This window comes from Danio aesculapii, chromosome 17 (assembly GCF_903798145.1).
Source record: "Danio aesculapii chromosome 17, fDanAes4.1, whole genome shotgun sequence".
NCBI lineage: Eukaryota > Metazoa > Chordata > Actinopteri > Cypriniformes > Danionidae > Danio > Danio aesculapii.
This window is the reverse complement of record NC_079451.1, coordinates 47,037,234-47,061,971: the sequence shown is the minus strand read 5'-3', so window position 1 is coordinate 47,061,971 and position 24,738 is coordinate 47,037,234. Positions and strand designations below refer to the sequence as shown.

Here is a 24,738-nt window from a genome sequence, read left to right as displayed (position 1 = left end):
AATATAAATATTACGAACGTAAACGTTAGGTGAGCAGGATACATTGTAACCCCCGTGTCCTTACAACACGATACATGACGAGATTTGCAGTAATAAGCAATCTGGCTGTTTGTACCAGATGAAACACGACAAATTTACATACAGCCATTCAGAAGCACAGAATAGTGCACTCACTGCACTAAATGGTAAGGTTTATAATCGAATTAATACACATTAAACCTCTTTAACATTGTTACATGTACATCCCTCTCAGCAGGTGCGTAATCTTGGTGTTGACTTAGTCTGAAGCCTCATTTTAAACATTTAACTAAAATGGCCTTTTATCATCTTCGAAATATAGCCCGCATAAGGCCTGATTCTGAAAGACTTGTCCATGCTTGTATCACATCTCGTTTGGATTTTTGCAATTCTCTGTTCGGAGGGTTACCAGTAGACTTGGGTGGTAATATGGTATACCGCGGGATCTAAAAATAGCAACGGTATCAGTTTCAATACCATTATACCGTCATCAAAACAATGCACTTATATAGGAGACAAGTATTAAATATTAAATATTATTTATTTAATGCCTAAAAATGTGTATTGTGGAGGAGAGAGAGAGAGAGGTGAGGTAAGATGGCGAGTCGCGCACCAAGTGACCTGGTCTCGAAAAAGAACACAGCCTCTGCAGTTTGGCAGTACTCCAGAAGGAGAAGGGAGACGTGGTAAATATGAACTAGAGGTCTGCATTCCCACTGCTGTACTGCAGGATCCGCGGGACCCGACCAGATTTTTTCTGGTGCGGGAATAAATTTCCGAATAAAACGCATGAGCGGTCTGTAATTTCAACGGGAGCTCCCAATCAAGCGAGCACGCGCCTTTGTGCAATTCATCGACTCGCCTTGGGGGGCTGGCTCCATGAAGTACAGGTGATTTCTGACTGCAATGGGAAATTGTCCAATTTTACAGCTGATAAAAACATGTTCACAGCCTGGTATAAAAGATGGCTTTGGTGCATATAGCTGTGATTACCCTTCATGACAACTGTGAGGGGGTGAATTTTTTTATAACTCATCCGTTTCCTTTATATTAGGTTATATTAAGTCTGCATAATTAGGGGTGTGGCCACTTGAGTGACAGCTAGGTCTAGCTGCTCGCTGTCTCGTCACCTCAGCTAATTCCGGCTGATTGGTTGCTGAGCTCAGCATATACATCGTATTTTTGAGTTGTTTTATGTTTCTTTACACAGTCAATTACCTTTTGGGATTATTTCCTACAATTATCATATGATATGGCATGCTGTGTGCACTTAATTGTGCTCACAAACAGTTCAAGTTGCCTCCATTTACCAGGTGAGTGTAGTTATTGACTTATACACCATATTTATAAATGTATTCATTTTATTTAAGACCATTTATCATTTATATTTGTCTTTAGACCTGTAATACCCTCCAGAATCTGACAGATTGATTAGCTGTAGGCTCTAGAACAGTCATCTGAAGCGTTATCATACAGTGTTATGCCTGGATTTCATCAATAGTCCTGCATTTACTCGCATTTTATTCACGTTTTCCTCCTGTTGAAAAACATCATAAGAATAATGTTTGGTGGCTCTATGTATTACTACAGTGTTTTTAAAAGTCTAAACACTTTATTGATATAGTGTACAACCAAGCACATGTGGTCAGAATTCAAACGAGTCACAGGTAATGAAGCCAGGTCCAAGCAAAATGTCTATGTGTGTGTGTGTGTTTATACAGGCAGCTTGTTATGGGCTGTCTGGACTCTGTTTCATCTAGCTGGGTGGGTTTTTAGTCCCATGCAGATCTCTAATTCACTGAAAAAAAGTGTTGCATGCAAAACTGTTGCAAACAATTTGTTTGTGTTGAATTTAAACAAACAAATTAAATTGAGCAATGTTCAACTTAATTTGTTTGTTTAAATTCAGCCCAAATAAATTGTTTACAACCACTTAACGTAAAAAATTTTAGTAAATCCAAGGAATCATCTTTGAATAATTTTTTTCAGTGTACGAAGAAGACAAGCAGGTGACCACGAACCCAATGTCGCATACACGGTATTCAGTTTCTGAATGGTTTAGGCACAAGCTAACAGTTTGGTGACGCTGTCTGAGCCTTACATCATATTTTATTTATTAGGTAAAATAGGGAGGAGGTTCGACGATATCAAAATTTGGATACCGCCCAAGCCTAGTTACCAGCTAATTCTCTTAAGATTTTACAATACATCCAAAATTCTGCTGCGAGTGTGTTGACTCGTACATCATCTCGTTCTCACATTACTCCTGTACTCCAACAGCTTCACGGGCTGCCCGTCAAGTCTTGTACAGTATTGATTTCAACATATAAAGCGGTTCATGGTTCTGCTCCAGGTTACATTTGTGACTTGATATCTATTTCCTCTGGCTCTCACTGTCTACGCTCTGCCTCGGGTCCTACACTATTTCAGCCTTGTTGTAAAGTCAGCACCATGGGAGGTAGGGCATTCTCTTACTGCGCACCCAAACTGTGGATTTAATTTGTGATCTCTTTTTATTCTTACTGTGTTTTTTACTGTATTCTTTAATGTTTTATTGTGCTTTGTTGTTTTTACTGTTTTGTAAGCACTTTGGGTTTTAGAAAAGCGTGTTATAAATAAAATGTATTATTATTATTATGCTGAATTGCTGATATTTGTTGGATTGCACCTGAGTCACAGCTCTAAAGTTCAATTTCAAACAGTTTATTTTATTTTCAAGATCTGAGGTGAACTATCTGCTGCTGCTTTCAGTAGTACGTGCCACAAATGTCCTGTAAAATGGCATTCAAACTCACATTATTAGCATTTAACACTGAATAAAGCACTTGAGTTGTACCTGAGGTGATCATTGTCAGTTTTCTGTTGTTCACCTGTGAGAAATAGAAGCAGTTTCTAATATATCAATTCCAGGTGTTTGTTAGGACAAAATCTCTTTAATATGGAGAATATTCCTTCTATTGAGTGCCGTTGCTTTTATATAGGACACGACTTAAATCAGCCTTTAGGCTCGATAGTCAGACTCACTTCTGTTGGTCCTCAATCTGGCAACATGCGCTTGCGTTCGTTTTGCTCCAGGAATGCAATACCTATTTCAACCACTGGGTGTCAACCTTACATACTGCACCTTTAATACTTTTCTGGTACTCTAAATAGTAACAGTGTACGTAGTAATAGTAACAGTTATATAATAAGTAAATAGTAACAGAAACTAAATAGTAATAAATAAATGAAGTGGGACGCAGAAAGAGAGTCGGGCAGCTGGAAAGTTGTGGTTAAGAAAAACACAAACAACAGAAGAACTGTACACCACAGAGTGAAGCATGCTCACTCCCACACACACACACACACACACACACACACACACACACACACACATACACACACACACACATATATATATATAACGCGGCGGTTTTGAGCACAAATGGAAGAAAGCAGGCCGAGATGAGCTGGAAATGGTGAGATTGACCTAGATTGACTTGACCAACATGAAGCTGATTTACAGTGTAAAAGCATCATCCACAGACTGCAATATTCAGTGTTCAGTTCAGTCTCAACCTTTTTCTTATGTTTCCTCTAAAATTAGAATTTTTAAATGTTTATTTTTGTTATTTTGCTTTTTTTTTAGTTTATATTTATTTTTTTGTTTACATTTTGTACAATTTATTTAATAATTTTTTTACTTAATTGTACTTTTACAAAACGACGTTTATATGCATAATTTATATTTTCCCTCAATTTAGTTTGTATTATTGTAATTATTATACAATATTTTGCTTTATTATAATATATTCTGCTTTATTTGTACTTTAGAATATATATACACACACACACACACACACACACACACACACACACACACACACACACACACACATATATACACACACACACACACACACACACACACACATATATACACACACACACACATATATACACACACACACACATACATATACATATATATATATATATATATATATATATATATATATATATATATATATATATATATATACACACATACATACATATATACATATATATATATATATATATATATATATACATATATACATATATATATATATATATATATATATATATATATATATATATATATATATATATATATATATATATACACATTTTTTTTTACAGTTACTATTTCTTTATTTTACTTTTTACAATCACATGTATTATTTACATGTACAGTTGAAATCAGAATTATTAAACGCCCTTTGAATTTTCTTTTCTTTTTAAAATATTTCCCAAATGATGTTTAACAGAGAAAGGAAAATTTCACAGTATGTCTGATTTGTCCTATTTTAAGTCTTATTTGTTTTATTTTGACTAGAATAAAAGCAGTTATTAATTTTTTAAAAAACATTTTAAGGTCAATATTATTAGCCCCTTTAAGATGTCATATAGTCAGACTTATTAGCCCCCCTGAATTATTAGCGCCCCCGTTTGTTTTTTTCCCCAATTTCTGTTTAACAGAGATAAAACATTTTTTCAACACATTTCTAATCATAATAGTTTTAATAACTCATTTCTAATAACTTTGATTTATTTTATCTTTGCCATGACAGTAAATAATATTAGACTAGATATTTACCAAGACACTTCTATACAGCTTAAAGTGACATTTAAAGGCTTAACTAGGTTAATTAGGTTACCTAGGCAGGTTAGGGTAATTAGGCAAGTTATTGTATAACGATGGTTTGTTCTGTAGACTATCGAAAAAAATATAGCTTAAAGGGGCTAATAATATTGACCTTAAAATGGTTTCTAAAAAAATAAAAACTGCTTTTATTCTAGCCGAAATAAAACTATCTCTAGAAGAAAGAAATATTATCAGACATACTGTGAAAATTTCCTTGCTCTGTTAAACAGAATTTGGGAATTATTTAAAAAAGGAAAAAAATTAAAAGGGGGCTAATAATTCTGACTTCGACTGTGTAAATTTATATATATATATATATATATATATATATATATATATATATATATATATATATATATATATATATATATATATATATATATATATATATATATATATAGATATATATATATATTTTTTTTTAAACAATTTTCTGTTTTTTTTTTTTAATTGTTACTATTTCTTTATTTTAGTTTTATATTCATTTTTAATATTATTTTACAATCACATTTATTATTTACATGTAGAATATTTACATATTTGTTAAGTTTTATTGTGTTTATTTAATGTATTTAGTTAACTACCGATAATCTTAATAATTCTTAAAACAATTAAGCAATTTTAGGGGAATTTACGAGGGGAAAAAAATAATATAATCGTATTTTCCCTTAGAAATTCCCCTAAAAATTGAAAACAAAAAAGTAGGTGTTTAACCCAAGTGTCTTAGCCAAATTTGCCCACTGGCCTCCTAACCATCCCCATATCATAATTGGCTTCATCACTTTGTCTTCTCTCCACCAATTAGCTGGTGTGTGGTGTCATCCAGGTGAATGCTGCACACTGGTGGTGGATGAGGAGATTCCCCCCCAAAACTGTCTAAAGTGCTTTGAGTGTCTAGAAAAGTGCTATATAAATGTAAGGAATTATTATTATTATTATTATTATTATTATTATTATTATTATTATTATTATTATTATTATTATTATTATTATTATTATGAGTTGGCGATTCATTCCGCTGTGACGACCCCTGATAAACAAAGGGACTAACCCGAAGGAAAATGAATGAAAGAATGAATGAATTACAATTGTGAAAATGGTTCATTGGGGTCTTTTATGAACATTTACTGCTAATGAAACTCATCTACTATCTGTATTGACATCTATGACAAACATTAGCTTGTATGTTTCTAAATGCATTTACATTGTCAATCTACCATTAAATGTAATAGAGCTTTGCTGTGCAGCTAAAGTACAGACAGAATAGAGATAAAGTTCACCTGGAGATTGAGCCGTGGATTCAGAGTGCTGAAGCCTGGCGGCATTATTCTTGATGGCTTTAAACGAAACAATAATGAATGTAAATCAATAATGAAGTATGATAATGATGAATAAAGCATACAAAAAATGGAGACAGACCTTTGGTGGAGCGTCAGGAAATGCAGATATGTTTATGGAGCGAGATCTGGATCTCAGCTCTTCCACCTCCACTTCCTGCTCCATTTTATGAACGTCACTGTCAACAGAAAACAGGATACAGTTACACTATTGTTTTAAATTATAGTTGTTTATTCATTCATTTATTTTCCTTCGGCTTAGTCCCTTTATTCATCAGGGGTCGCCACAGTGTAATGAACCGGCAACTATTCCAGCATACGCTTTACGCAGCAGATGCCCTTCCAGCCGCAACTCAGTAGTGGGAAACACCCATACACACTCACACTCATTCACTAAAGCCAATTTAATTTATTCAATTTACCTACAGCGCATGTGTTTGGGCTGTAGGGGAAACGAGAGCACCCAGAGGAAACCCACGCCAACACGGAAGAACATGCAAACTCCACACAGAAATGCCAACTGGCCCAGCCGGGACTCGAACCAGCGACCTTCTTGCTGTGAGGCAACAGTGCTAACCACTGAGCCACCGTGCCACCCTATACTTGTTTATATTATTATTAATATATTGTTTATTATTATTAGTACAGTAGTATTTTTATTGTTTATTATTGTTATTTTTAACATTTATTAATTTATATATTTAATATTATCAAATACTTAATTCTTTTAGTGATCTTTTTACATTCACAATTTAATTTTATCTTTTAATATGACTTTTAAATGAATTATAATTTTAAAACATTTATTCATAATATTACTACATTATTTTTTATAATTATTCACATGTAATATATTTAATATATTTTTAATTCCCTTTGCCCGTCCTGTTTTGTAGGGGTGTAACAGATCACAACCCACAGTTCGGGAATGCACGTGACCCATGGATTAATAACTTTTTTGAACTTGTAGGTTAATCCAATTGCCGAGAGATTGCCTCCGCGTCATTCATATCACGTGAAAGCAATTTGGCTTCCTTGTAAAATATAATGATGAAGGAAAAAGTTGTGGTGGGACCTACCTGTCACGATCACCAGCGATCTAAACATCATAGATCGCTGCAAAACATTCACATTCACACAAACTACAAATCTGCCGGTTTATGGACTACAGATCCCAGTCATGCAACACACACACTCACCTGCTCCAAGTCACCATTGGCTAGACACTCACAGCTGAAGCTGCTTTTGGACTGATTACTACACTATAAATACAGCACACTAACACACAGTTGTGGCTGAGTCTTGTTAGCTGTATAGTCACATTACAACGTGCTTCCTTTGTCTTGCTTTGCCTTGTTTTGATCCCCGCCTAGTTTATCTGCTTATCCCTGTCGCCGCCTGCCTTGTGACCATCTGCCTGTTATTTTGACTACGACTCTGGATTGCCCTTATACATCCGTTTGCTCCTGTGTTGACCATTGCTTGCCTGACCATCTCTATCTCAATAAAACCCTGCGTTTGGATCCTCACCCCTGTTGCCACCGTCACATCCCCAGTTACACTACCTAAATGCTTTCTCAGGCTGTTAATTAAAGGTGTTTTCCGTCACTGTTTGTTATGCGTTCAGTGTAAAGCTGCACAATTAAACATTAAAAGATCATGATCTCAATTAAACCCGCGTAACGTGAATGATAAATGATAATGATTTGCATATGTAGTAGTTCTGGTAGTACCTAGAATAGCAAAGTCGAGTAAAGGAGGTCGAGCCTTCTCATTTATAGCTCCTATACTCTGGAATAGCCTTCCTGATAACGTCCGAGGCTCAGACACACTCTCCCAATTCAAAACTAGATTAAAGACCTATCTGTTCAGTAAAGCATACACTTAGTGCACTACTTAGGGGGCTCCCACACAGGTTATGCATCTTGTTGATATACACTGTGAACATCAGCTACGCTAATTATTTTCTTTATTCTCCATTTCCACCTGGGGATACTCTTCCCGAGGCCCTCAGACTATGCAGAGCCACTGATTCGATCCAAGACCAACGACGAGATGAACCAAGGTTTCCATATCCTGGACCAGGCCGAATCCTGAGCAGCTACTGTGATGGTCATGGAAGAGTGGAGAGCATGAGACTGATTCCTGTGACGCTCCAGGGACAGACGAGTCTTCGCTGAGGCCAGCTTCCAGCCTCCGCCACTGAGACTGCAGCTCTGCACAAGACGTTTGGCCAGCGGAGAAATTAAAATGATCGTGCCCAACTGAGCCTGGTTTCTCTCAAGGTTTTTTTTCTTCACTTCCGCCATTAGTGAAGTTTTTTTTCCCTCTCCGCTGTCACCACTGGCTTGCATGGTTCGGGATCAGTAGAGCTGCGCATTGATGGATTTGCCCTTCAATATTTGGACTCTCAGTCGTGATTATTTAACCACACTGAACTGAGCTAAACTGAACTGAACTTAAACACTACAAACTGAACTACACTGTTCCTATTTACTGTGACCTTTTATGTGAAGCTGCTTTGACACAATCTACATTGTATAAGTGCTACACAAATAAAGGTGAATTGAATTGAATTGAAATGTTTATTAATCCTTTGAAGTGCTGCATTCAAATCTGCGTTTGATCAAGAGAGATTCAGTTTTTACACTTTTTCAGTTCGTTACAAACAATTAAATAACACAGAAATACCGGAAGAACAGTTTATAGCTCAGATTTAAACACTGATGTTTATGGTAAAGACTAAAATCTCTGTTTAATGGAACTTGACGCTGGTGTTGTGGAAATTATATTGTGTAACCAACAGGTGGCGACAAACAGCCATCAAAATTATGTCACTGAATAGGTTTTCAAAAATGATCCACCTAAACTGAAACATGATGTTTTATGTGTGAATTGTTGAATCATTAATTGAAAATAAATATGATCTGTTGTAATGTTAGGTTTCTATATTTAGCATTATCAGCAACAGCAGCAAAGATCATTTTTCATCCTGAATATTTTCCTTTTTTTCAGCTGTTCTTGATTTTTATTTTATTAAAATTACAGCTAATTATGTTTGATAAACCAATGTTTTTTGCAGTAATTTTTTTGTATAAATGAAAAGCAAATGACATTTGTCTCCTCCCTTTTATGCTGATCCAAAAAATGGCCTGATTAGTGACTCAAAAACCATAGAGTGATCCGAACCGTGAGATTTGTGATCCATTACACCTCTTCTGTTTTGTCGTTTTTTTATTGAATTTACTATTTTAAATGGGCGATGCGGTGGTGCAGTGGGTAGCACGTTCACCTCACAGCAAGAAAGTCGCTGGTTTGAGCCTCAACAGGGTTAGTTGGCGTTTCTGTGTGGAGTTTGCATGTTCTCCCCGTGGGTTTCCTCCGGGTGCTCCGGTTTTCCCCACAAGTCCAAAGACATGTGGTACAGTGGAATTCGGTATGCTAAAATTGGCTGTAGTGTGTGTGTGAATGAGTGTGTATAGATGTTTCCCAGTGATGGGTTGCAGCTGGAAGGGCATTCACTACGTAAAACGTACGCTGGATAAGTTGGCGGTTCATTCCGCTGTGGCGACCCCAGATTAATAAAGAGAATAAGCCAAAAAGAAAATCAATGAATGAATGACTATTTTGAGTTTATTCATTTGTACTAGAATTTACTTTTTCCTTTACTACAATTATTAGTTAAATTTTTTTACAATTACATAGTTACATTACTATATATATATATATATTATTACTTACTTATTACTTGTTCATTCTATTACCTGTTTAATTTGTTTGTATGTATATATATATATATATATATATATATATATATATATATATATATATTTGAAGTCAAAATTATTAGCCCCTTTTTGAACTTTTTTTTCTTTTTCAAATATTTCCCAAATGATGTTTAACAGAGCAAGGATTTTTTTACAGTATTTGCTATAATATTTTTTCTTCTGGAGAAAGTCTTATTTGTTTTATTTCAGCTAGAAGTAAAGCAATTAAAACATTTTTAAATCCATTTTAAGGTCAATATTATTAGCCCCCTTAAGCAATATTTGTTTTTGATAGTCTACAGAACAAACTATCGTTATACAATAACTTGCCTAATTACCCTAACCTGCCTAATTGAACTAATTGACCTAGTTAAGCCTTTAAATGTCAGCCTTTAAATATATTTATATATTTATATATAAAAAGTATATATATATATATATATATATTTTTTTTTTATATATAAATATATAATTTATTTACATTTAACTCACATTTTTTATTAAAACATTGTTTAATAAGTAGCATAAAAATATGCTAACTAATCAAATTTCAATCTCTGCTGCAAGTTTCCCTCAGGTGTGTGTCACCTGAGTTTACAGACGAGCTCAGTGAAGCTGGGTCTGTCTCTTGGGCTGTAGCTCCAGCAGCGGGTCATCAGAGAGTACAGCGTCGGTGGGCAGTGCTCAGGTTTGGGCAGACGCATGCCCTGCTCCAGCTGGTTGATCACATCTTTATTCTCCAGCCAGAAGAAAGGCTGCTGACCTCCGCTCATGATCTCCCACATACACACAGCTGGAAACACAACACACACACCATCAGCAAACACAAACACGTGAACGAGTGCGAGCTTCCTGGTGTTGCAAGATGCACAGAATTAAACTTTGTGTTTACTGTGCTTATATTTATGGGTGAAACCATGAGAAAACAACATTAACATTATACCAGACAATGCTTTTCACAGCCACCAGCCACTTTCTGACAGACTGGCTTATTCTGTCAAGTCATGGAGTAAGGTTATCAGAATTTAAATTACGTTCAAATTATATGTGAGCATAGATTAATTATTTAAATCTAGATTAATCTCACTGTAACCTTGAAATTAATCTAGAGTAATCTAGATTAAAATGGCTCATTTGAATTCTCCCGAAGGCATTCAGAATATGTGTGCTACCCAAATATTGACTAAAGTAAGTCTTTGAGAACGGGTTTATCAAGCCAGGTGGCGCATTAGACCAGGGGCTCATCTCCTGTGTCCAAAATGCATCACAAACAGCTTGAGAAACTGTTCTACTGTGATAATTGGTGATGAAATTAAATGATGTTCAATAAGATGTACTTGTGCTTACGAACTGTTTATTCAGTTAAACATGAATTTTGAACTGTAGGCCTACATAAGCTCAAAACAACAATTTTTGATCGCCTTAATCCGACTAAAGTCAGAACCGAACTAAACAGAAATGGAATTAAGACGTGGAGTATGCAGATATTAGTGGCATTATTGAAGTAAACACCACGATCAAACTATTATCGTCATGTAGGACTTTTCATCATATTTTCCGACAATATCAAAACCCAGCTCCCAGCTTTAAGAATAGATTAACGGCAATTTTTTTTTATCGCCCGATAAGAGTCTCGCGTTAACGCAGCACGCCCCACCACTTGTTCAAATATATATTCTCTTTTGTTGGATATATAGCGATCATACAGCCCTTCAAACTGAAATCTTTCATAACGATGTTACAAATGCAGAGGTATTAGAATATGGGAGTTTTTATGACATGTTTTCCTGAAATTTAAGGCAATATTTGTTACATATCTGTCTCTAAAGTCAGTTTGTTGGAAAATTTAGAGGAATAAATCATTCTAGTTTGTGGTCTTAAATAGTATTATGGAAATATAATTTCTTAACATTTGTTTACCAAATTTCTATATAAGTAAAACTGAGATGCTTTTTGTTCTGTATTCTCACTATTCTCATCTCTATCTGTGTTTTAGGTATATTATGGTAGGGGAAGCTCTAACAATAAGAGTTAAAATAAGAGGTATACAACCTTTCTTTGACTTAATCCCTAAAGTTACTATACCAGGAGTCACCACAGCCAAACAATAAACCCCCATCGATCATCACAAGGTTAGAAATTTGTTTTGAAGATGGACTTAAATTATTATTTTTGTTTGAAAAGAGTGGGTTTATTCTTTTATTTTGATATGCACTCACTGGCCACTTTATTAGGTACACCTTACTAGTCGGCTGCACATCCATGATGCGAATCTCCCGTTCCACCGCATCCCAAATGTGCTCTATTGGATTGAGATATGGTGACTGTGGAGGTCATTTGAGTACAGTGAACTCATTGTCATGTTCAAGAAACCAGTCTGAGATGATTAGTGCTTTATGGCAGGGTGCAGTATCAGAAGATGGGTACACTGTGGTCATAAAGAGAAGGACATGGTCAGTCATAATACTCAGCTAGGCTGTGGTGCTGACACGATGCTCAATTGGTACTAATGGGCCCAAAGTGTGCCAAGAAAATATCCCCCACACCATTACACCACCACCACCAATCTGAACCGTTGATACAAGGCAGGATGGACCCATGCTTTCATGGTGTTGACGCCAAATTCTGACTCGACCATCTGAATGTCGCAGCAGAAATCAATATTCATCTGACCGGGTAACATTTTTCCAACTTCTACTGTCCAATTTTGGTGAGCCTGTGTGAATTGTAGCCTCAGTTTCCTGTTCTTAGCTGACAGGAGTGGCACCCGATGTGGTCTTCTGCTGCTGTAGCCCATCTGCCTCAAGGTTGGACGTGTTGTGCATTCAGAGATGCTCTTCTGCATACCTCGGTTGTAACGAGTGGTTATTTGAGTTACTGTTGCCTTTCTATCAGCTGGAACTAATCTGGCCATTCTTCTCTGACCATGACAATCCCAGTAGTTCAGCCATTTCTGAAATACTCAGACCAGGCTGTCTCGCACCAACCATCATGCCACATTCAAAGTCACTTAAATCTCCTTTCTTCCCCATTCTGCTCGGTTTAAACTGCAGCAGATCGTCTTGACCATGTCTACATGCCTAAATGCATTGAGTTGCTGCAATGTAATTGACTGATTAGAAATTTGCGTTAAAGAGTAGTTGGACAGGTGTACCTAATAAAGTGGCCGGTGAGTGTATAATATGGTCATATAATAGTAGCTGAAAATATTCTGAGGGCTGTCAAATAAAAAATAAAAAAACAATGGCAGGGAAAGAGTTAATCAGCGTGTCTTCCAACACATGAATGTCTCTCACCAAACATCCAGACATCACTGGCGGAGGTGAAGCGTCTGAAGTTGATTGACTCTGGAGCCATCCATTTGATAGGTAATCGAGTCACCGAGGCTTTATGGAGAGCAAACAGATTCAAACAAGAGTAAGGTAAAACACCGGTGTTTAGCTGAGTTCAGTAGCAGATGAGACTGAAACTTGTGTACTGTGATCTTGCCTTTATAATACTCCTCTTCCTCGATGTATCTGGACAAGCCGAAGTCTCCCAGCTTCACACAGTCTACTTTGGCCACCAGCACGTTTCTCACAGCTATATCTCTAATGGAAAAACACAGAGCTCATTGTGTGTATGCCAGTAAGACAGATCGTACAACCACACGCATGAGATATAGATGATTATCTATAGATCTAAAGGACATGTGGAAACACCTACACACACACATTAGGGTTGTCACGATATTGGAATTCACACACACACACACACACACACACACACACACACACACACACACACACACACACACACACACACACAAACACACACACACACACACACACACACGCACGCACACACACACACAAACACACATATATTTACATATATATATATATATATGGTGAAGTTGGTGAAGTTTTTTCCTCGCCGCTGTCACCACTGGCTTCCATGGTTTGGGACCTGTTGAGCTGTGCATCGATGGATTTGCTCTTCAGTGTTTGGACTCTCAATAGTGAAATATTAAATCACACTGAACTGAACTTAAACTCTAAAAACTGGACTGACACTGTTTCAATTTACTATAATATTCTCTGTGAAGCTGATTTGACACAATCTAATCTTGTAAAAGCGCTATACAAATAAAGTTGAATAAAAAAAATAAAACAAATTATATATATATATATATATGTGTGTGTACACACACACACACACACACACACACACATACATATATATATATATATATACGATAAAACGATTAAGTTAACTTCATAAGTTTGTATTGGGACAACATGAAGAAATGATGTGGAAACCAGCATTTTTACCATGTGTAAAATGTTATAAGATCTTTTGAATTATGTTTTATGAGCAAAATAAAATCCTGAAAAATTCTTTATTATTGTGCGTTTAGAGAATGTTAGCTGTACGTTGTGAATGCGTACCTGTGTACCATGTTAACTCCCTCGAGGTAAGCCAGAGCTTTGCTGATCTGCAGGCTGTACAGGATCAGAGTGACGTTGGTTAGTTTGTTCTGGTTATCCTTCAGATAATTTTCCAGCTGAAGAAAACAGAGAAATCCTTCTTAATTTGAACAAAAATGTGTTAATTTTAACAAAAACTTTAAATATAAATGTTACATTTTGGAAACACTTTAGTTTAGGTCATAATTCATGCTGTTATCTACTGGCGTATTACCTGCTTATTATCAAGATATTGACAATTCATTAGTAGTTGATCTTATTCTACATCTCTAATCTTACCCAAAACCTAAACCCAACATATACTCTACTAAATATTAATATAAAATTAGTATATCTAGTAAAATCCATTTATTTCCATAGCCGTATAGAATATTAAGTGAACTTGTTTCTTTATTAGCTGCTGAAATGAATGAATCTCACCTCTCCAAATGGGTAAAGCTCCATCACGATCCACACAGGATCTTCTTCAATGACTCCTATGAGCCTCACAATGTGTGGATGGTCCAGTTTCTTCATAATCACTGCATGAAAATGATCATTTGGTCAGTGTTCATTGTTTTTATTTACTATTACAGGTGTCAGATGGAGAACTCACAAGCTTCACTCATGAACTTCTCCTTCACATCAGCTGAACAGTCCTTGCAGGTTTTCACAGCCACGTTCACTTGCTCACCCGACTGGGGGAGGACATGCAGTTTATGAGTTTTTTCTGGTGAATTCTGATAAATCTTTGAGATTCATTGCACAGGGTCTGTAGGTGTGACTGACCTTGCTTTTATAGATCCCATCATGCACCTCACCGAAGAAACCTTCACCCAGAATCCGGCCGAGCACAATGTCATTTCGTGAGATGCTGAATTTACATGCTAGAATACAACGGGGATTGGGATATCAAATAAATAAATTATTATCAATGAATGAATGAATGAATACATGCATACATAAATGAATCATTCAATGAATGGATTGACAGAAGAATAGACGAATGAGTGAATCCTTGATTGAATGAATGAATTGTTGAATAAATTAATACAATATTTAATCAATGAATAAATCACTGAATGAATGAGTGAATGAATGAATGAATGAATGAATGAATGAATGAATGAATGATTAAATTAATGACTGAATGAATGTTAAACATACATGAATAGATAAATCATTAAGGGAATGAATGAATTAACAAATAAATCGTTGGAGTGATGAATGAATGAATGAATGAATGAATGAATGAATGAATGAATGAATGAATAAGTGAATCCTTGAATGAAAGAATGTATAAATCACTGAATGATTAATTATATTTTTAATGAAAGAATAATTGATTGAATGAATGAATGAATGAATGAATGAATGAATAAATGAAAGAATGAATGAATTAATCATTGAATAGAGGAATGAGTGAATCCTTAAATAAATGTAGAAATCATTGAATGATTAATTATATGAATGAAGGATTGATTAATTGAATGAATGAAAATAAATCAATCATTGAAACAATGAATGAATAATTAAATGAATAATTAAAAGATTGATTAAATGATTGAATTAATTAATGATTGAATGAACAATTTATTGACAGTATAAATACATTAATTAATAAATTATTGAATGAATAAATGAATGGTTTGATTGATGGATGGATGAATAAGAAAAATCTTAAATGAATTAATTTATTAATCATTCAATGATTGATTGATTGATTGAAGTCATTGAATGAATAAATAATTTAATGAATGATTGATTGTATGAATGAACTAATAAATAATTGTTTGAAGAAATATTGAATAATGAATGATTCAATAAATAAATCCTTAAATGGGTGAATAATTTAATGTAAAAATCACTGAATGAATTAATTAATCACTGAATGAATGAATAGATAATCGATTGAATGAATAATTTTCATAAATGAATAAAATGAATGAATGAATTTTTGGATTGATGAATGGAACAATGAGTGAATCCTTGAATATCTTTATTTATGAAAAATGCAATGATTGATTATATGAATGAATGAATGTAAAATTGACTGATTTATTGTATGAACAAGTGAATTAATAAATCATTGAATGAATAAATACATTAAACGAATGAAATAATCATTGAATAAATAACTAAATAATTAAATGAATGAATCATTAAATGAATAACTAAATGAATAAATAGATGAATAAATACATATTTGAATGAATGAATGAATCATTGAATGAATGAAGGGTGTCACGATGGTGCAGTGGTTAGCACGATCGCCTCAGTCAGTTAGCATTTCTGTGTGAATAAGCTAAATTGGACTTAGTGTATGTGTGTGAATGCAAGCGTGCATGAGTGTTTCCCTGTGCAGGGTTGCGGCTGGAAGGGCATCTGCTGCGTAAGACATGCTGAATAAGTTGGTGGTTCATTCCGCTGTAGCGACCCCTGATTAATAAAGGGACTAAGCCGGAAAGAATATGAATGAATGAATGTAAAATTGATTGGTTGTATGAATGAATGAATGAATGAATGAATAAATAAATCATTGAGTGAATGAATAATTAAATAATTGAATGAATGAATGAATCGTTAAATGAATAAATAACCAATTGAATAGATGAATAAATAAATCCTTGAATGAATGAATGAATGAATGAATGAATGAATGAATGAATGAATGAATGAATTACAACTAAAGCATAAATCAATATTTGGATCTTACTTGCAAGTGGTTTTTCTTCAGGTATCTCTGCATAAATATCTGAATCTGCAAAAAAACAAATAGAGATGGAATAATTTTTAATATTTAAGACATTAGATATTGAATAATTTAGCTTTTATACAAAATAATTATATTATAAACAGTAAAGATATAAAGATATTTGAGTTCACATACTTTTGCCTTCCTTGTGAGATGTGGTATTCTCCATACTGCTTTCCAATATAAGATTTCAGACAATGAGATTAAAAACAAATGGGACGAGTTACATTTCATTTGATCATATACATAAAATCATATGCAATTCAAATATATAAAAGGACAGAATACAGAAAAAGAAAAGCATCAGTGTTCACCTGCCGGGTAATGGAGGTAGAGAGTTTCTGGATTCTCTGTCTATTAAACACAAGCAAACAATAAATAAAATAAATAAACAAACCGTAAAACACCATTCACATTTTGGGCCCTATCATACACTCGGCGTAATAAGGTGCAAGATGTGTTTGGCGCGTTTTGTTGTTTTTTTCAGACCAGTGCAACTGTAATTGTAATTGTAAAAACTGTTTTGCGCCCTTGTTTAAATAGCAAATCCATTTGCGCTACTTTGTGGACTCATGGGTGTGCTGGTCTATAAAGGAGGTGTGTTTAGGAACATTGTTGGCGTGTTGTTATTTTGAGGAACTGAAACAGACCGTGCCATTGACCAACTAAAACAGGGGTCGGTAACCTTTTTTCAGCAAAGAGCCATTTCAGATTTTTTTGGCAAATGTATTTTTTTAAAGAGCCATTGGGGATATATAGGAAGCATCACATGTTGAGCAAGTCCATGTATTAAGAAAGGATCATTTATAGAATTATCGCCATCAACACTCATCAATGTTGTTTGAATTTACGTGCGCAAGGTTACCATAGAAATGCAAGTTGTTGTCGCGTTTCAAGTTGATTCACAGCGCTGCACACGCTGTTGAAACGTCCATTTATCCTTATTCATTTTGCTGTAAAAATATACAATAAAAAGGTTATTTTAATTGTGTTTTCAATAGGAAACTGACTTTTAGTGACAGTTTACATTTTTTATTGAAGAGAGACAGCTGGAGAGCCACATATTTCTGGTCAAAGACCCACATGTGGCTCCTGAGCCATAGGTTCCCTACCCCTGAACTAAAAGATGCGCACTCTGAGAGTCCAGCTCAGAGCGCGTTAGTCATGCGCCTATGAAGGGTCAAACGCTTACACGTTGATTAATATGCACAGAATGTGCAGCAATACACAAATATTTTTACAGATGAAAGAGAATTAAAGGATTAAAATATTATAAAAATTATTATTTACTACATAAATATAAAAACATTTGCCTCCATGCCTTCTTCACCTTGGGGGGCTTTTTCAGTTTATTCATGACAGTTTGCATTTGTATTATGTTAATATTATTAGCAGTATTATTTATTATATGCATATTTATATTTGTTTTAATGAATACAAGTTTAGATTTGTCCACCTGTCAGGTTTTGGAGACGTCTGCATCACCATATGGGGCACAAGAACAGGATGTGTGTTTGGAATAACTCAGTTTTTTGACCACACTTTATTATTATTGTTCATTTATTCAGTTGCTGGAAATTAGAACTGAATTTAGAAATAGCTTTGAAACGAATCTTTGCGCTTAACAAACTAAATTAAATATGGAGGCTAATGGATGTCTTCAGTGGCGTGAGTACAACACCGTTTCCTTACTCCACGAAAGTAAAGGAGCAAAGTAAAGAAGGGTAAAGAGGCACGCTGCAGATGGTCTGTTTAACTGTTTTCTCGATAGTGAAGTGTTCAGCTTTTCCACTTACAAAGTCCACCATGTAAATAGCAAATGTGCCACGGCGCGACGCAACTGACTCTTAAAGGGAATGGGAGATGAGTCTCTGATTGGTTTTATGCATGTTATGCTCAAAACACACCCATAACTCATCAAGAGAATGACCTGTTAGACCATGTGCCAGGGTGCAGAGTGTATTTTTTCATCCTTAAAATATCAAAAGTGGATTACGCCCTTATTACTTTTGCGCCATGCGCTTTAGACTGTGCCTAGATCGATAAAATAGAGCCCCAAGTGTTTCTATTATGGCAGTGTTTCCTCTAGGATTTTTTTCAGCTGTGGCGGCAGCCTTTTTTTTACACAGATCTACCAACTACCTGTGGCGTTATTTCGATGACAAATGTCGTGAGCGCAGTATTAGAAGTCGAGATCGCATTTATGTAATATCCTACAGCATGCGAATCTCTTTGCTTGTGCGCCGATTTCCTCTGCTCGTGCACAAAACTTCTTGCACGCCCCCTCAAATATAAGCCGCTTCAAGAGCGCGCAGATCTTCTTGTGCGCTCTCAAATAAACGCTGCTGAAGTGTGATTTGGTGCGTTTATGTAACGAGTATGTCTCCAGCATTTATAAGAGTTGCTAGGAATATTTATTAATGTCTCCAATAGACCAACAGAGCAGTATTAATGCGTCCTGAAGTAAAGTGAAACAGCTATACGTCGTGTTTGCTGGGCCTCACGCATCACGCACCTGTCAGTCAGCACGTAACCTTAAAGGGTTAAACAAATGACGCACAGCACTACACTACTACGATTACAGATAGCTCACGCTGTTATAATTCACTTACTTTTTAATACGTTTTGGTGCGATTATAACCTGATATTAAAAAAATAAAATGTTTTGAATGAGAAGCTGTAATGTAGCTGTGGCGGGATGAATTTTGGCGCCCCGCCATGGAAGAATGAATGTAGCAGAAACCATGTATGGGTTAAACCAATCACAACTGAAGTATTCAGACCATGATCTACAGTTTCACTATTTATATTTTATTACATCTATTAAAACAAAAAAAACGCCAACATCAAATACAAGCACTTTCTTTTTTTTGAAGGACATATGTATTTAAAAATGTATTTTACACATAGACATCACCTTTTTGGAAAGGACACTATATACTGTATAACTGCAGGTTAATAAACTGTCCACCGTATGCACAGCACTTTCACTTTTCAGATTTTGACTAATGTAATAACGTGCATCCTTAGTAAAGCTGCTCTGGAATGACAAATATTGTGAAAATATACATATCAAATTGAATTGTATTGAATTGAAACGTGAGTCTCATGTTGCATGGGTATATTTATGATAATAGCCTTAAATATACTGCATGGGTCATAATTATACTCTTTTTAATGTTACAAATCATTAGAATATTAAATAAAGATCATATATATGTAATACATTTCCTACCATAAATATATCAAAACTCAATTTTGTTTGTGATTTTGATTTAACAATGTGCTAAGGACTTAATTTAGACAGATTGTGTTGGTGTTCCTACTATTTGGTTTGAATAAAAGTGTATTAGAATAAAAATGAGATGATAAATTCATGGTGTTAATACAGGGGTGTAGCAACCGGGGGGATACGTCCCCCTCACTTTTAGACACAGACTATTTAGAAACAGGTGATTAATAATTATATGAACGTATGATTTCATACAGCCATCCCCCGCACTTTTAAAATGTCTGCTACGCCCCTGTGTTAATATGATGATTATTGTTGTTGATTAATATTTATTGTTATTTATAATTGGTGTAGAAGGGGTGGAAAAGTGGAAAAGGGGTGCGGCATTCTGCTGTGGTGACCTCTGAAATAGAGACTAGCCTGAAGGAAAATGAATGAATGGAGAAGGGGATTAAATAAGCATACCCTTATTCCTTTTCAGACATGTATGAGCTATAATTGTATTGTATTGTATTGTATGTAGCATTATTTTGCTTTGGTTATTAATTGTAGTTATTTTTCTGTTTGTAAATGTTCAAAATAAAGTCTAAAGTCTCCAAATCTTCTCAGTATTTTAATGTTTTGAACTCTCAGATTCCTGATTTTCCAAAAATTCTATCTCTTAATACTTTTGCCTGATTTTGTGGTACAGGCCATGGTTACATAAGCAACCTTACATATGCTAGTGAACATGTAGGCTCTTTGTAAAGAAACTACTCGAACCTTGCGTTTCAGTTCTGGTTTTACCAAAATAGCATGTGAAAAAAAAATAAAGTGTGAGATATATTCATCCATCCATCCGGTTGTTCTGGCAGAATATGGCACGACAGGTTTATCAGCTGTTATACATTTTAAGACTGAAGGGCTTTATTTTAAAGTCTTTAATCACTAGCCTGGTCAGTACCTGGATGGGAAACCAGATGGGAGAGCTAGGTAGCTGCAGGAAACGGTGTTAGTTCAATTCAATTCAATTCACCTTTATTTGTATAGCGCTTATACAATGTAGATTGTGTCAAAGCAGCTTCACATAAAAGGTCATAGTAAATAGGAACAGTGTAGTTCAGTTTGTAGTGTTTAAGTTCAGTTCAGTTTAGCTCAGTTCAGTGTGGTTTAATAATCACTACTGAGAGTCCAAATACTGAAGAGCAATTCCAACGATGCGCAGCTCTACAGATCCTGAACCATGCAAGCCAGTGGCGACAGCGGAGAGGGAAAAAAAACTTCACTAAAGGCGGAAGTGAAGAAAAGAAACCTTGAGAGAAACCAGGCTCAGTTGGGCATGGTGAGAGAGAAGGCACTCAACCTGTGGTCTGTGTGGATCCTAATGTGTGGGTACTGTTCATTGAGCGCTGCCTTTCAGATGAGACAGAGGTCCTGACTCTCTGGTCCTGTTTACACTGCTAGTTAAATGTGACCCAATTCTGATTTTTTACTCATATGTGACACAGACCGGATCTGTTCTATGACCGTGTAAACATGAAAAAAACGCATGCATTCAGATCAGTTTCAGGCCTCTTTCATATGTGGAAATGAATCAGATCAGTGGTGTAGTTGGGGCTATACGCACGTATACTCCGTATGCTTGCTTTTTTTCCACGAGCTGTTTGGGTATTAAAACTTCTGAGGATCAATAATTACGTATACCCTCGGTATACTCACTTGTTTTGCTTATTAAACTTCCCTAATTTACATGTACTCACATCCCCTTTAAGTGTATACCAAATGTTTTTTAAACTCACATCCTAATTTGTTGTATTGGTGTATTTTTGATTAAACGGCACCATTCCTCGCCCCCTGACGACCGCAACAGCTGCGAGAAAATTTTTTGAAGTTTTTCGAAGACCAGCTGAATCATGTCTCACTGAAACGTTCAGGTTAAATTATAAAACAGCATGGGCATCGCTTTGCCCCCCCTTTATTTCTATTTAGCCCCCCCAAAACTTTTTGTGATCACCTCATGAGCTGTACACTACTAAGCGATCGCCTCGGGTCCTCTTTAAATTTGATATAAATCGGCAGCAGACTTCCAATCCTGTTTTCAACTCGTTTTCATTTAGGCAGCAAACCACAGCTGTGTAGAGAACCACTCAGTGAATGTTTTCATTTGAACTGTTGAGTGACATCAGACTGAAACATCATGTGTTGCATCGCATTCAAATTATTTACTATCATGACTTAATTATGATTGTGAAATATGTAAATTAGCCTGAACATTTTTTATATGTTTATATTTATGCCATTATGAATTAAAAAGTTTGATTTATTTAATACATGAAAATAATGTACTTGGTATTTGGGTTTTTGAAGAAGTGTGCTTTGCTTTTGTTTTTCTGATTTAAAAAAAAATTGTTATGTTAACAACATGCAATACTTATATATATATACAGTTATATGTAGTTATATATAGTTATATAGTTATATACAGTATGTTAGTGAATCGCAACCTTTTATCAAAGTTGTCCTAAAACTATTGAACAACATTCATTCTTGTCTTAAGTCTATTTTGAAAACTTTTTAGATCTACTTCAAATGTTGATGACTGTGTGTGTGTGCGTGTATAGCAATATGCTATCTATCTATCTATCTATCTATCTATCTATCTATCTATCTATCTATCTATCTATCTATCTATCTATCTATCTATCTATCTATCTATCTATCTATCTATCTATCTATCTATCTATCTATCTATCTATCTACAGTATCTATCTATCTTGAAAACAATACACTGAATAAAAAACATGTACAAACAATTCCAGACAGACTTATTTCAGCAGTATTAAAGGGCACCTATGGTAAAAAATGTTTGGACAGACATATGTGCATGTATGGTGTACAGACTGTCATATTGGGGTGATATAAACACACCCAGTGCTTTTTTTTTTTCAATTTAACAACATAAAAAACGGTGGACCAATTGGAGCGGTTTTCAAACCGACCGACTTTACGTAGGAGAGTGGTCCCCCCGCCCACCAATATTGATTGACAGGCGCATCATCATATCCTCAGTTTGTTGATTCACGTCCGCCATTTTCAGCGTGAGTGGAAGCGATATCACTTAAGGAACACGCTAGCTCTATTTTTAGATGCAAGGCTCATTGGGCTCAACACAAGAGCAATATTCTCCACATTATCGCTCTAATCGGAATTACTGGTTGTATCTTTAGGTAGGTTTGCAAACATGTGTACTTCTCATTGAGTCTACCTTATACTTCAGCCGTTTGCATTTCTCGCGATCCCAGAAGCTCCCTGTGATCTTAACTAGCATGCGTTTTAGAATTCTAAACATCGGTTTCTATCAGGGTACACTCAAGTCGACGCCTGGTCTGTGTCCGAGTCATACATGTAAGACTGAATGCTGTACCTCTCACTCTAGCTCGTTCTCGCAGTCTGCCTGTCAGACTCTGTTGCAAACGCAGAGCGGGTGAGCTCATGGCCCCGCCCCCTTGCTACGTTGGCGGAAAGCCGAAACTAGTCTACATGTGAAGCAACACACCCATAAATCAGCGAACTGTGGACACGCCCCCAACATGACACTTTTTAACACATTATAATAAAAAAATCTGAATTGTGTTTTAAACTGAACCTGAACTGACACACTCAGAAGAACCATAATATTAATATTACATCATAAAAAAGAGGTAAACCATGGGCCCTTTAACATGTTATACATATACACAGTGCATAGGTCAAATGAAGCCTGTTGCCCTCCCTTAAGATATTCATCTATGTACGTACAGAAATACTGAAGGTCCAGGCTCCCTCTCATCAAATATTTATTATATCGCATATTTATTACACATTTACATCTTATACATGTATTTAAACATTTATTATTAAATGCGTTAGCTATCACTTAACGGTTTAAAACTAAGAGCATGCGCTATGATAAAGGTACATTTCGCACAAATGTAAACAGCCTTCCCTAAACCATGCTAGCGTTCAGTATGGATCATCACCACCAGTTTTTGTGGAAAAACTTATATCCTTTATTAGGTTTAGAGTGTGGAGCGATAGAATGTCGGTCCACAAGACAACATCTGCTGTAAATGGTAAATGTTGGCAAAGTTTTCACAGAGGTAGTGAAAACTATAGCATATCTGAAACCGTTACTCCGGCCGGAAGTATGGATCCGCAACTATCGCTCTACCGGATGTGCGTTCGACCATCCATGAAAAAGGCCTATTAATATGTTCTACAGGTTAACTTTTAATAAAGATCTTATAAACAAATGAGAAGCATATTATATTTATTATCCTTCCATTTCTGATCTGAAAACGATCCTATCTGTGGCTCAAAAACCGCAATGTGATCTGAAGCGTGAGTCTTATGATCTGCTGAACAATTATTTCCTATTCTACTGATGATAAAGAGTTGATAAGGAGAGTCTAAAAGCATGTAAGCAGAAGAACCCTTCACAGTGTTTTTATAGTGCACACCTCTCTAATTTAAGATCTGTGTTGATGTTAGTTT

General features: G+C 35.4%; 1 protein-coding gene across 2 annotated transcripts in view; it reads right to left on the bottom strand.

The window, feature by feature from the left end:
* Positions 1–24,738, bottom strand: part of ptk2ba (protein tyrosine kinase 2 beta, a) — a 72,427-nt gene that overhangs the window by 13,454 nt on the left and 34,235 nt on the right. The window contains exons 13-24 of one of the 2 annotated variants that reach the window (XM_056476365.1): positions 17,309–17,348; positions 17,130–17,167; positions 16,956–17,000; positions 15,029–15,126; positions 14,856–14,937; positions 14,681–14,781; positions 14,222–14,337; positions 13,281–13,381; positions 13,088–13,177; positions 10,380–10,584; positions 6,107–6,203; positions 5,968–6,024 (exon numbers count right to left, since the gene is read on the bottom strand). In XM_056476365.1, the coding sequence (XP_056332340.1) occupies positions 5,968–6,024; positions 6,107–6,203; positions 10,380–10,584; positions 13,088–13,177; positions 13,281–13,381; positions 14,222–14,337; positions 14,681–14,781; positions 14,856–14,937; positions 15,029–15,126; positions 16,956–17,000; positions 17,130–17,167; positions 17,309–17,348 (1,070 nt within the window). The remainder of the gene's footprint in view (positions 1–5,967; positions 6,025–6,106; positions 6,204–10,379; positions 10,585–13,087; positions 13,178–13,280; positions 13,382–14,221; positions 14,338–14,680; positions 14,782–14,855; positions 14,938–15,028; positions 15,127–16,955; positions 17,001–17,129; positions 17,168–17,308; positions 17,349–24,738) is intronic. The other variant, XM_056476366.1, reaches the window with a different exon arrangement.